The sequence below is a fragment of the Myiozetetes cayanensis genome, unplaced genomic scaffold (genome assembly GCF_022539395.1).
Source record: "Myiozetetes cayanensis isolate MyiCay16 unplaced genomic scaffold, myiCay2020 scf2-11, whole genome shotgun sequence".
NCBI lineage: Eukaryota > Metazoa > Chordata > Aves > Passeriformes > Tyrannidae > Myiozetetes > Myiozetetes cayanensis.
The window spans coordinates 10,487,449-10,501,995 of NW_026087411.1; the positions used below are offsets into that span (position 1 = coordinate 10,487,449).

Sequence of the window (14,547 nt, forward strand, 5' to 3'; positions counted from 1 at the left end):
AACTCAGCTGCTTTCCCACTAATTAATGCTACCACAGCCAGAAACTACCTGACTCCTTGATGCCTGATGTTAGAAGTGTGCCTTTAGAGTTAGGTTCTTACACTCCCTGTACGGGTACTGGACAAAGGGGTCTTTGAATGAGCACCCAAACAAGCCAAGTGCAGTCCTGGCTTTTCCCACAGGCTCAGCTCTCAGCAGTTCCTCCCTTCCCTGCCCACCCTCACCCTGTGCCATGTCCATCCCCTGTGTCAGACCCCATTTCCCCACACTCTTCTGGCGAGCAGTGTGACTGCAGCTGCCTTGGAAACTACTTTAACAGGTGTATCCCTTAGTACCTGGATTAATATACCTGCTTATCTCTTCTCCCAGAGATAATTTTTTACACTGTAAATTAAATAGGGGAGGAAAGTCAAAAGCCAAAGGAATAGATTTATTTTTCGACACTCTCAGTGGAAGGCCCTGCAAAGGTACATTTCAGAGCACATATATAATTGCACAGATGATTAGTGAAGCAGCTGGGGCAGTGGAACAGAAGTAAGGCTGCAGTAATTTGTTGAAGCAGTTTATCAGTATGGCTGAAAATCACGCCCCAGCTGTTCTACAAAAGCCTGCCCTGTAAACCCATACATTTTCTTACCAGTGCCTTGGCTCCTGGGCACTTTGTTTTGTTTTGTTTTGTTTCCCATTGTTCTAGAGTAGCAACAAATACACATTTTGCTGGGAGGGGCAGGGGGGTGGAAGCACAGGCGTGTGAAATTTCTTGTTCTTGCTGTGAACACAAGAGCCTGCAGGGAAATTGCACCTACTCGTGGTGCCACTGCCCCTCCCGGGAGCACACGGGTCAGGGTAAGGTCTGAGTCAGCTGGGGCTCTTGGGTCAAGGAGCAGAGAAAACCCGTCTTAGTGTTAAGAAATTTTTATTTGTCCTTTGGATCTGTAATGTAAGCACATAAAATTACAAGTGGAAGAAACATCATGCCACAAAATTGCATAGAATTTTTACAAAAATGTGAATTATGCCTCCGAAACAATCATAGATCGAGGAACCGAAAAAATATGTACATGTTAACTGGAGTATTTCATCCTAGTTTGAAAGCAAATCATCAAGGACTAATCAATCACGGACACTATTAATACAATGTACAAGAGCAACACTGATTTCAAAGAAAGGCAAGCAATGATGTCCCTTTAGTTATCTTTCAGTGAATGTTTAGCTAATACATGAGCATTAATTAACATAATTATGAACATGTTAAATCTAAAATGTCTGGCCTTCATAAGAATTTTTAAAATTCTGTTTATACTGCCAAAACCAAGCTATTTTCAGTAGTGTAAAGATATCTGAAGTGCACGACCTAGTTTAATATAGACAGCTCTATTCTATACAGCAGAAAAGTCCACAATACAGCATTTCCACACATTCAACACGGAACAAGGCAAATACATAAAAGGCACAAGACTTGCACATCATAAAGACCCTTTTTTTTTTTTTTGTTTTCATTATCTTACTCTAGTTCAAGTAATATCAATATTAAATGATATCTGTTTCACCGAAATAGTCTGACCGATGCAAGATGTACAGGATTACACACTTACCCTACACCTGCAGAAAGTGGCACTGTACAGATATATAAAAAATGTGAGTACAGGAAATGGTCAAATACAAACGTACTGTAAAATGACTACAGCCGAGAGGATGTTCCATCCACGGTTATTTTACTTTTAAATAGAAAGAAAAGCTTAATTGGCATTTGCCCGAGTTTCTTTGAAGGCTGTGGCGAGGTCCTGGCTCCGCTGAAGGCCACGGGAACGTAGCACAGGGGTTCAAGGGAGCCACGATTTTACCACAAGCCCATTCTGTGCAACTGTTCCTGTAATGCAACAGCCTTCAGTTTTAGTGTGAACACTGCTATCAGCTTCTTCTTTTAATAATTTAGGCAATGTGTCATTTGTACTTTATAAAATGCAGCATTACATCTTGACTCTCTACGTTTTCAACGAGTGATTAAGATGGATTTCAAAGTGCAAAACAAGGATTAACAGAGGATTCACCTTTCCTAGCTTTAAGATGAAAGTCAGATTTTTGAATTTCATGTGCACTGATTTCATCATCATAAACCAGAACAGTTTAATTCAAAATGTGATCTCCAAACAATGTGCAATTTTTCTTTCTTTCCGCTCTTAAGTTTAAAAAAAGAAACATCAAAATACTGCTCGTTTTCCAAGATTTGAACTTATATATATATACACCATTATTTAACTGAAAACTTAAGCTCGATTTGTATTTTATTGCTTAAATTTAAATAAAATAAGTTACTTTAAGTACTAAAATCCTGAGGGAATGGAAGTAAGGTAACTGAATTGTTACAATGTGTTAAAATGCCTCGCTGTGTAACTGATTGCTTTCTCCAACTGCTTTTCCGTACTAAGTAAGGCCCCGATCTTGCAAACTGTGAGTGTGAACGTTCCTCCCCAAACAACTCCTGAGCCCAGGGGTGCCCAGGAAAACACGAGTTTGCAGGATCAAGCGTCTTGAGGCAAATCTGTGTCTTCTGAGCTGGCCCCTCCTTTGCCCTAAGGCTGAGGGGAAGGACTGCGTTGGCTTGGGTACAAATAAGGATCTGTCTGAGATGTCTCTCAGTTCCTGTTCCTGTCAGTATGGGAGTCCAGAGCACAGCATTTCCTTACCTTTTCAAATATCCTGACTTTCACAATGTCTCTCTGTTGCCTGGTATAAATTTCTCAGAATGTGCGGTTTTACTTCTCTCACACATATCATACACTAACCTAGATTGTTCTTATTTTAACAACTCAGTTCAACGGATTAATACAAATTTTAAATAACAGTTATCAGGGGTTTTTTTATATTTTGCTTTTAAATTTCAGACCTTAGTAAAACTGAACCTCAGTCTTAAAAATAATGGAAGATTCTGTTAGATTTCAAATACTGTAGTCCTAAACATTTTTTATCACCCTATCAAATTCAGTAAGCTTAAAATAGGATACTTAAAATCAATACTTTCGAGTCTGCAAATATATATATATATATCAAATTTATATTCTAAAACTACTTTGATTTACAACACCTAAAACACCACGAAAAGAATTCCATGATCCGACGATTATCCCATTAGCAGTACAACCCAGACGTCAGCTTTCGGAAAGGTTCGCTCCACCCACGCATCCCTGAAACGTCCCATTTGGCAGAGAGAGAGAGAGACCACACCAGCTTCCAACAGGAACATGCTGTGTGTGCAGATGGACAGATGTGTGTGCACATATAGCTATATATATATATAAATATATATACACAAATGTATATGCACTCACACAGCGTAACAAACACAGACGGACACCGACAACCTCCACGCAGGGCTCTTCTCTCCATTTGCCTCCTCCTGTCCCCACAGTTCCAAGGGTTTTCAGCAGCAAATACGCGTCTCTCCGTGTGATAAACACAATAATATCGAGACAGCAAGCCACCAGTGCTTGCAAAAGCTAAAAAGGATTAAATGTTTCAGTGCAAATGGAAAACGGTGGTACAGCTTGTCAAGGTGCAGTTATAAAGAAGGAAACAAATATGATTAAGTACTGTTATAATATTCTCCGGGATCTCTATTAGTTTGGAGCACTTTGCACTGGCACTTCAAAAGGAAATCTGCACACATTTGTCTCTGTACAATACACTGGTCTTCATTAAACATTCTCAACAGTGAGCATGGCCAGAAAATTACCCATTGTAAATTGGCCCAGGGAAAAAAAAAAAAACAAGAAAAGAAAAATAAAGAGGAGAGGGTGGTTAACATATTAATTTTCCCATTACAACTGCACTAAGCTCCAGAATAATAATCAGATGATGAATGAGAACGAAGACCTTTGCAGGACACTCTATAAAACGTTCCTTTGGGGAGGTGTGTGCTGGAATGCAGATTCCTGGTGGCTCCCCCCGGGAGAGCGGAGCCGGCAGCCGGCAGTGCCGTGCCCTGGCACACCCACACTGTCCCTGGGGCAGTTAAAAAGTAGTATCAAACACTTTCTCGGGGTTATCCTCTTCCAATTCCTCCTCGCTTTGCGTGGGTTTGTGATTGGATTTTCCACTGTCAGGTGCCAGGGAAGAGGGGGCAGAACTGTGGTCTCCGTCTTCACTGATTTTCCCTTTCATGGCTTCCTGTACGAACTCCAGAATTTCCAAGGGCAGTCTTTTGAATTTGTCTTGATACTCCTGATCAAGTTCCACCTGCAACTACAACAAAAGAGACAAGCTGTCTTCAGGTGTATCCAGTGTGGCCAGTGCTACGGCATGGGGAGAGTACCACACCAGGAGGGAGGGGGGATATAATTAACAACACATTATTGCACTACTCAAGAATATATATATATATATTGTTTTTAATATTAGCACCAAGCATCCAAAGCTCCCATTAATTTCCATGCAGTCATTGCAAAGCTACAGAAAACGTGCGGCCGTTGGTGCGTTCGGGCTGGCTTTGGGTACCATCCCCGGCTACCCAAATCCTTCCAACTTTTATGTGGATTTAACTGTGCTGGGGTCCATACTCCCACTGGCTTTCACAAGACCCAGTTCGAGTGCAGTATGGATCACGGGTAAGCCTTGGAAAGAGCAAGGCCTTTATTAAGCTCCAGGTAGTTAATCACACATGAATCACACCACAAACGTTGCTCTGAGAACAATGTAACGGCTTTTGCCAGATTTCTTGGGTAGGAGAAGCCATTAGGAAAAAGTCAGCTGTCAAAGGGAGTCCAAGAGGGAGGGAAAACAAGTTTAAATTACATTTCTTAGGGCTGGATCGTGGAAAGTTACATTATCTGATTAATGCAGTATGTGTCTTGGACATTACTGGGGAAAAAGTGTCGGATCGTCAACAGGATGCAACAGGCATGCAGAAAGAAATCTGGCTATCGGTCTTCAGGAAGCAGTGGGTCCTTTCCCAGTATTTATTTGTACAGCCTTTGTTTTTAGTGCCCATATTAGGATCTGCACGACCCGTTATTTAAAAAACGTTAATGTGTATGAAGGTTTCCACTGAAGACAAAGCCAATTTTTTCATCATGGCCAATATGAGCACAGCAGGAAGCAAAAGGGGTGAGTTCCAAAGCCAAATCCGCTCCATCCATCCATCCATCCATCTACCCACCTTCTGGAAAAGAGGGAGTCAGGTTCTGCTAACTGTAGCTGCAGCAGTTTTGCAATAATTCCTTAGGTAATTGTGTTCTCAGCTATGTATTTTTCCCAGGATTTCCAGGATAAAGGTGCTATGAACTCTGATCCTTCAGCTCTGTGCTTGAGTCTTTCCTGTGTAGTTCCAGGTCTCCTTCACCCCACTGCAACAGCTCTCACCAGGCAATGCAGATTTTCACTTGAACATCAGGACCTATACTAGTCTTTACCATCCTTGACCTGTCCACAGCATGTGACTTTACCACTACCCCTCCCTCTGAGCCCTTCCAATCCCATTCCCCATGCTTCTGTCCTGGTTTTCATCCTGCATCTCTGACTTTATTTTTGTGAGGCCTCTTCTCCTTTCTCCTGATGTGCAAATCAATGTCCTTGGCTCACCCGGTCTAGTTCTACATTCCTTAATTAGACAAATCCTGCAGCTTTTCTTCCTCAGGACCTAAGATCTGTCTTCTCCTTTTGGTTTCCCTGCTAATGCTCTTTTCCTGCCTTGTTTCTGGCAATTTTCCTGATGTTCTGGCCTCGGTTGTGCACCTCAAGATAAAACCCAATTCTGAGGCACAAGTGGCTCCATTAAAATACACCCTGCCTCTAAAACACATCACTCTATCAACTGTTAGCCACTACCACAACATCCTTCTTCTTCTCCTGAACTCCCTTTGTTTTCTGGCTTCAGGCCTAGATACAAATTTTTGAAGGGATCCTCATTTTTGTCAGCATTTTGCTCTCACTGCCTCAAGCGCAGGCGTTCCCAGAGGGAACAGTGCCCTAGCGTGGCTGGCAGGGAAAACTCACTAATGATCATCCTCCCTGCCTGCCCAGCTCATCTCCTGCAGCCCAGGGAGCTCCATGCTGGTCAGAGTGACAGCAGCACAGCACTCTCATGGGTCACACTGCAATCCAAGGATTAAGCTCTAGGGAGAAAGCTCTACCTTTGTGGTGCAGCTGTGCTTTGGGTCACAGCTCATGGCTACAGACCCACCCTGCTCAACAAATGGGAGGGAGGGGTAGGGGGTTTTATTTGTGACAATTCCCCCGAGATGCTATCGCAGTCAGAGGGAGATTTATGGCACTGGTGGAACAAAGCATTCCTTGGATGACTCTGCAGCGCTGGCAGAGGCTCCAGCTCACTGTGCTCACTCCACCACACACCCCAAGAGCTCCTGCCTTCCCGTGCTCGGGAACCTCCAAAGCCTCTGAGCTGCCCCAACAGCACCCCACAGAGCCAGAGCTCCTGCAGGGAGAGGCAGCTCTGGGGACAGGAGTTTTTATAAATCTAGGAATTGGGGAAAGGCTCCAGAGCACTGGAAGACAGAGCTTTATAAAACAGCGTGAATTCCCTTACAGAGAACTGTCCAGGCCAGAGACGAGTCTGCTGCATTTCCCCACCTCGCTGTGACACGTGGAATTTGTGAGTTTGGGGTATCTCAGGAATAGCAGGAGGTGTGTAAAACTCTAAAAGTCAGGGAAAGTCTCCTGGCTCTCAGCTTCCTTCAGAACCTTGATCTGCTTAATTAGGTTTAAGAGCAATAGAAATCTTTGAAATCCCTCAGAAACTGAACGTTATCTGAACCCAGTGCAACCATAAGCATGTTGTTAGATAACAATTGTGTCTAATATTCACCTCCTAAAGCGCCTCCAGTGGATAATCCCCCCTAAGTCGAGCGTTTAATAGGAATGACATGAATCTGGAACTACCGTTCTCTCTTCAGTGTCTCTAGAGACGGTCTATATAGATATCTAATCAGAAAAGGGTGAATTTAGTTGAGAAGGAGCAGACAGTAGACAAGGAGGGTTGATTAACACTGCAGCAGTGGGTAAAAATTAGTTTTGTTTCTGATTTCAAAGACACTGTCACTTCCCCTTGCTCAGCTTCTGAGAAGCCCCTCAGATCCCATTCCTTCCCTGACCCCCAGGCTGCCACACAGGATTCCACCTGCAACAGGGAGTGAGCCTGGGCACAGCAATCTGTCCCACTGCCAGACCTGACCCTCAGGGAGCCGGGGGCTCCCAAACCCAGGGCAGTGCCACAGCGCCTTGACTGTGCTCCTCCTCAAACCATCAGCCCCTGGCACAACACTGGCAAACGGCTGAGGGGCAAGGTTAAAGAAACAAGCTGCCTGCTTAAAAACCAGCTGGCCCCCAAAAATCCAGCTGTTTTTCTTTTAAAAACCTCAGTGCCCTTCTGTGGCTTTCCAGGGACGTTACAGTTCATGGAGATGAGTGGAAAGCTGCCCTCCCAGCAGCAGTCACATACATCTGTTATTTGGCTTGCTGACAGGGAGACAAAGTGCCACGTTAGTGCTGAAGTAAAAACCTCTCTGCACAACCAGCACCACCAGGCTCCAGCCCAGCGTAGCCCAACTGCTCAGTTTGCTGTCCCCTTGGGCGGCTTCCCATCACAAGTCCACCTACCCCAATTTCTCTGTTCTCTAGCTGCTAAACAAGGTGACCTACACTTGCTTTTAGGATTCTGGAGTCAGACAAGGGGGGGAATTGAGACTGATGATTAGACGGGCAGATCGTTATCTGGACCACTGTCCTCATTAACACAAAACAACCTCCTTCCTTCTGTTATCTCCTCTCTGCCCTCCAACAGATCCTCTGTCCTCCCTTTAATAATAATGGCCAGTCTTCGCGAGCGAAGATCTGGGGAAGGTCTTTACACCTTCCAGCCTGCGCATTGGATTTTTTAGGTGAGACACAGTGTGCGCGGAACTGAGCCCACCCTTTAATCCTAAGGTTCATCTGCCGGGGCCAAGCGAGCTTGGACGGTGGCAGCGAGGTCCTCAGGACGTAGATGGGTTGCTTTCTAGGGCTAACGAGCTCCAACTCATTAATGTCACCTCCATGCGGTTTCAGGATCCCACGAGCAGTTGGCCACCGTATTTCTTGTTCAGGTAAATCTCACTCCCGCAGACTTTACTTACAGGCAACGAGTTAATACTATAAAATTCGGAGCTGTCATTAAGCGGGGTCCTTGGGGACAGGAGATGAATGTGTCAGTCACTGCTGACAGCTGTGGCCAGAAGCTCCAACTCTTGAGTGTGTGCTTCTGTCTACCTGCCCTTTATCTTTTTTACCTGACAGGGACACACCAGGAGCAGGGTTTTGCACTCCAGAGCTCCTGGCAGCCAATCCAGCTGCCCAGCTGATCCGCTCACAGTCCCTCCAAACTCAAAGGGCTCTCCCGCACCCTCCACCACAGCTGCTTTCCAAAAAGGGTCATCACTCAGGAAAAGGCCTCAAAACCCTTCCTTGGAATGTGGGAGGGGACAATCATTATGGTCCTTCAGCAAGGAAAAAGCACTCAGAAAAGGAAACAGATGGGATTATTAGCACTGTTTGTATTTATATTACAACAATAACCTGGCTGTTATAGTTAAAACTAACGACTGAACAGCAGAACACAGCACTAAAACCAGCAACTGTGATCCACAAGGAACTACAGAGGCAGAGGTTGTGGTTGTAGATGATCCTGACCAAGCCCCTGTAGACTTTTACATACTTGCACCATGATCTAATGAACTTCTGCTTCCACCAAGAACAAAAATAAAACGGTCACGTGGAAAACTCAGTGTGCTGCCAACACGAGCTACCAGGAGGGCCTGAAGACAAGAGGTGGATACACACACAGCTGGTGGATCCGCAGCCCGGCTTCCACCTCACCTCCTGCCCCTCCCTCCGGCAGCCCGAGGGAAAGGGAAGCCGTGGGGCAAAACATGTCCAACCCATCTCCCTTCCTGCGGCACCTTTGAAGCCCTCAGTGGGAGCTGCTGCTCCTTCCCACTGCACCCCCAAAGCGGCGTTTGGAACTTAGTCACCCAAGTGCTTCTCCAAACAGTTCTCCCCTCTCTTCCTTCCCCATGCACCACGTGCTTGGTGTGTACACCGTTCTCCTGATGGAAGATCCCATGCCAGAGGCAGTTTTCTGATGCTAACCCACCCCACGGGCTGGGATTCCTTCCAGCTCTCGTGTTTTTTTAAAAAAAATATTTTTTCAACTGAAAAACAACGTAAGGGTCACCACTTAAGAAGCATCTAAAGAATTAATCTTCAAACAAAAATGTTCTGAGGAAGTTATGCATGAAATACAATTGGTCACACTTTTTTTTTTTGGAAAAAACCCACTAAAACACCATTATGTTGAATCAAAAGCATTAAGTATGGTCGTAATTGTTTTGATGAAGCTCTTCCTCTCCCAAAATTTGATATGACTCCAAATAAGTCACTTTTCTAAGTCTCAGATTTTCCATTCCACTGGGGTTTTGTAAAGCCAAGTTTTTTGAGCTTTGTGTTTCTGTTATCTCTCCTTTTAAATCTACCTTATTTTGTTTCCCTGATCACTTTCTTTCCCAGAATGATGCAGTGAATTATGAAAGGAAAATTATCCCAATGTCCTGGCTCAACAACCCAGGTAAAAATGCCCTCTGAGGACTGAACGGTTTGGTATCTCCAACAATCTCTGACATTTCCAGCAGCAAACTCTTTATCCTTAAGTTTTTAAAAAGCCTTTTCACAGGTTTTGAGTTGAGATTCCAAATGTGAGACGTTTCAAAGCTGTGTCGTTTTCCCCCTTTTGGCAGAGGGCAGCAAAATATTTTTTAAAATATTGCGTTTTTTTGGTATTTGGTTATTGAATTTATTCACCGGTTGAAACGTGACACTAATTTGTATCCATGATTGCCATGGCACTGCCCCCATGCAGGATAACATTTAATTCCACATAAGCAGTACCTGCTCTGTACTCTGCATCCGTTTCTCCCGTGTGATTTCAGCAGAACGTGTTTTGACCAGAGGCAGTAACTGGTCACTACACAATTCCTAACAAAGGGGGGGGCTGCAGCCTCTACAGGGAATATTCCTTATCCCATGTCACTGAGATGTTTATTTTGTTAACACCAGTAACACTTGTCTTTCCAGTGGCCAGTGAAAGCACAGTGCAACAGGAACACCGGTCAGAGATTGGGGCCCCTTCCTCACTCCTCCCCTTTTTCTCTAAATCTGCTGAAGCTACAAATACTTATTTTTCTTCCTGCAAATGTCTGACCCTTGTGCCTAAAGATAATTTTAAATAGAGGATTTGGGGCTTTTAAGCCTGCATCAGACAACAAATATGCACAATGTCAGCGACCTCAATTTAGCTTCCAAAATAGCACATAGAGGACTCCCAGATTAAGGGTACAGAGAGCAGGAAAGCTGCTGTTCCTCTGCTTTTCATTTTCAGAGCTTACTTAATTAGAAAGCCATTCTGGAGGGATGCAGCATTAAAAGACACATGAGCAGCAAGAACTGTTAAAAGCAGATGGAGGCTCAATAACAGGGAGAGTGAAATTGAGGAACAGAGTTGAGGGATCAAGTGATTTATAGGCAGCAATTTTTGTTTAATTGGAAACAGTAGGAGTTTCTTATTAAGGACCACGTTCTTCCCTCCACTGAGCAGATTTCTGCTGGGAAGGCAAAGGAGTAACCACTGCTCAGCTGCCCTCAGGCCTCGTGGGCACAGTCCCTCTGCAGCACCTGGCCGAGGCCGGGGACTGCAGGTGACAGTGTGGGGTTTGGAGGAGACCTGGGACTCCTCTGCTGGACCTTTCCAAAACTGCTATGCCCATCTCTGCTGTCTGGAAGAACGGCCCAAAGAAAGCAGTTGGGAGCAGTGGTTTTTGGGAAGCTGTTTGTCCAGGCCTGGGAAAGGAGTTAACTCTGCATGCGCAGAGAGCACCCAACGCTCCCTTTTTCTTTTTCTCCCAGTGACATCCAGCAAGTGCATAAAGGGACGTGCCACCACGCTAACATTTTGGCTTCACAAAGCTACTCAAGGGCAACGAGCTGAGCCTGAAATGAAAGTGTTCAGGTAGCTGAGGTTGTTATCTCAGAAGATGCTGGGGTGTGGAATCCTTACAGGCAGCCTGAGGGCACTGGGTATCAGAGCTGGCCCAAGGAACAGCCCTGCACTGGGAACGACAGCCGGTGTGGGAAATGTCTTTGTGCTGCCAGGAGAGCTCCTGTTGGTGACCCCTGTCCTCACACAAGGACATCTCCACTCAGTGTGAGCCCACCACTGCATTTTCAAACAGTTACTTTTCAGCCCATGAGAGACAAAAGGGACACCAGTTCCAGGACTTGCTCTCTGTCAGCCCCACCTCACACCCCTTTTCTCCCCTAGTCCTTCACACGAGGTCAAACACACCAAACAGCTCTTCCCGCCCTGCAAAGTCTCTATTCCTGACACCAGGGACACTTGTCCAGGAGCAGCTGTCCTTTGACTGATCCACTGCTGCCACTCCTGCCTTCCTGTGGCAACAGGCTGCACAGCCCAGATATTGTCCCTCAGAAATTGTCCCGAGACAGGCCTGAAAAACATCAGTGACGCCTGAGGCACGTCACAAGCCAAGGAGCCCAGGAAGCACAGCCTGTGGTATCTTCCCTCACACATACACCCCCCTTCAGCTTCCCCCCCATCTGCCGTGTTTCAGCTCACTGTCTCTTCCTATTAAAGCAGAGGTGATTTCTCTGCCTCCCCGAGGTACAGCAAGTCCCCATGTAAATGAGTCCCTTTCATACCTGCTGTCTCAAGGCACTAGACTGTAACCTTAGGGCCTTCATCAATCTCTGCCTCCACCTTTATTAACTGCAACCTCAATTAAACCAACGGGGCTGCAAGGAAACCTGGGCTCCTGGATTTTAACGCTCTCGTAAAGAAACCCGCATCTGCTTTCTGTACAGTGAACCAACTTTTATTCCAGGAGCTAATTAAAAAGTAAACGCTCGAGCCATGAGGTGCCCATCAGTGCTACCCAGGTTCTACCTTACAGTGAATTCTGTGGGGGGATTTTCTTCACAGAAAATCCGTTTCCCGTTCCTCCCAAAGTACAGCTGTTTATTCCCATGCAAAGAAAGCCCTGTTCTGCGTCTTGTAATCTGTATCCTTGGAATTACCCTTCCCTCTGACCACTATTTGATGGAATAGTTTCCTTTTGTGGATAAAATGCTTTCTTAAGCTGTCAAGTGGTTCTTTGATGGTGGTTCCATAAATACGTGACCTATGCATCTCATGATGCATATGAATAAAGGTAATTTGAACTGGTATGAATGGGGGAAAAAATCCCCTTTCTTTGAGCACATATAACATTTTAAGGCTAGATTCTGCTCCTTTTCATCATCACTAGAGTAAGTTAGCTTCACTGTAAGCAAAGGAGAATCTGCTCAACTCTCATTTTCACCAGTTTCAATGCAATAAATCCAGAGAAACTCCACTGAAGCCTCATCTATCAGCAGATACCGCCCCTGTTTCATTGGAGTCGATCCAAGGTAAATAACTTTAGCAACATAGCTCTTAACTGGTCCCTTTTTAAAGTGCTGTCCATATTTTGGACACAGTTTGCAAAACAAACAACAGCAAAAAAAATCAGTGCATCCATTACCTTCCAAGGAGCGATCTTTGGCACTTCCAGGACGCCTCCAGGGCAGCCTGTGAACAGAGCTGACTGTCCGACAGCACAGGCTTTGGAAGAGCAGCAGTGCTGGAAGAGCAGCAGTGCTGTAACTCTCATCTCAAGAGGTCATAACAGTCCCTTGGAAACCCCTTTTAAATGACATCTGGAGGTTATAACAGCAACTCTATATTCCAGAAATGTTTCAAACCCCGGGAGGAGCGGAGAACGGGGGACTCGGAGCCGTTGCAGCCCCACTGCAGCCAGGCAGGGTGTCCCCAGGGGATCCTGGGATCCACAGGGCCACTTCACATGTTATGTGTTTTGCTTAAAAGCGGGGCTGTCCTGCAAAGTGAGAGATTCTGGCTATTTTTGGAAGAGGGGGGACAAGAAAAGAAAGTTTCAGGCGCTTTAGGCCTCCTGTGTGAGGGCTTGGGAGCTGATGAAGCACAGATGGAAGAAAAGGTGGTGCACCCTTGACTAAACTGAACTCTGACTTCAGTTGAACAAAGTGCTTTCCTGTCTCCCCATCCACCTTGCTGGGACATAATTACAGTGCTGCCTGTGCCTGACTCTCGGCAGGACATCTCCAACAGGGCCCATCAGTGTCAAGGACAGGTCCCTCTGAGCAGATGACAGTGGAAAGGAAATAAATAATCCATTTCTCTGTCTCTCTCCAGTGGCATCGCTGTGCTACTCAAAGGAACAGGAACATGGTTAAGTCTGGTCCTCCTTTCCCTGTGACACCCTGCCCTGCCTGCCCTGCCCTTCCTACTCAGCCCTGACCCTCAAGTTTGGAGTCAGAAGAGCCCCCAAGGCACACTGAGGTCTGTGTATCTTGAGGAGGCCTCTTTCCCAAAGTACAGGTTTGCTGTAATTTCCACGTCATTGATAACTGCCAGGGAGCTGCGTGGAGGTTTAGAAGTGAGCCACCATCAGCTCAAAAACAATCCCACTGGTGAAACCCTCTGCTGCTCTTTCAAGTTTACCTTGCCACTGACTACAGCCCTCCACGTCAGAAAGCCTCTGCAGGATGGAGCCCCACTGACAAGGCTGCTTGGAAAATTACTGAGCAGTCAGTCCTCCTGTTAATATCCTGTTAAAAATGAATGTTTTTACACTAGGAAGCAAGCACACTCTGAATAGAGATCAAAGCCTTAGAAGTTTCTTTGAAAAATCTTTTCAAGTCGTTGTGGTTCTGTAATCCCTTGTACCAACGAAGGCTATTCCAAAATATTTCCTAACTCATTAACAATACGAATCTGGCTTCCTCTTTACTTTTAGCAGAGATGTGCACTAGCTCTCCCCAAATGATGAGCCAATTTAGTGGCAGATCCATTCTTTTTTAACATAAGCTAATGAAAAAAAATCCATCCAGAGCCTGGCAGAAGTTTAACAGTGGAGACAGAGCTACTATCCCTCATTTTCCAATTTCCAGAAACGATGGCTCAGTATTTCAGCCTTTGTACTTCCAAGGGTCAGGAAAGTTTTGAGGCTGAGATTTAACAATGATGAAAAGTTGGGACCTGATTCAAACTTATGTATTGATGTATATTATTTAATGACCATCAAATGGAGATGTATCACTGCTACTCAGGGTTCTGAGTCTGGGATGTTTATGGCTGCTCTGTGTTTATATACCATGATTATCCTCATATCTCTCTACTTCCACCATGAGCTCATCCACGTATCCACCACTTCTCATCACTTCATTCTGTGTTACACAACACAACTTGTTTGGGTTGGTTGTTTTTTTTCATTGTGAAGTAAAACCAGTGTCAAATTAAACTGCAACTCTTAAAAAACTTTGGAGCTTAATGGAAGAGCAACACTGCCCAGAGGTTCAACCTAATTAAAAATAGCCTGAAGGTTTTTGCTTCATGATACTACAATGAACTTACATGGAAAAAATCCCTTC

General features: G+C 45.2%; 1 protein-coding gene across 4 annotated transcripts in view; it reads right to left on the reverse strand.

Moving 5' to 3' along the window:
* Nucleotides 1–899: 899 nt before the first annotated feature.
* The window catches only part of PLCB1 (phospholipase C beta 1), a 317,877-nt gene continuing 304,229 nt past the window's right edge, over nt 900–14,547 (reverse strand). Inside the window, exon 32 of one of the 4 annotated variants that reach the window (XM_050316645.1) lies at nt 900–4,236. In XM_050316645.1, coding sequence (XP_050172602.1) covers nt 4,012–4,236 — 225 coding nt within the window. In that variant the 3' untranslated portion in view covers nt 900–4,011. Of the gene's footprint in view, nt 4,243–14,547 lie in introns of all 4 variants that reach the window. The other 3 variants (XM_050316644.1, XM_050316647.1, XM_050316646.1) reach the window with 3 other exon arrangements.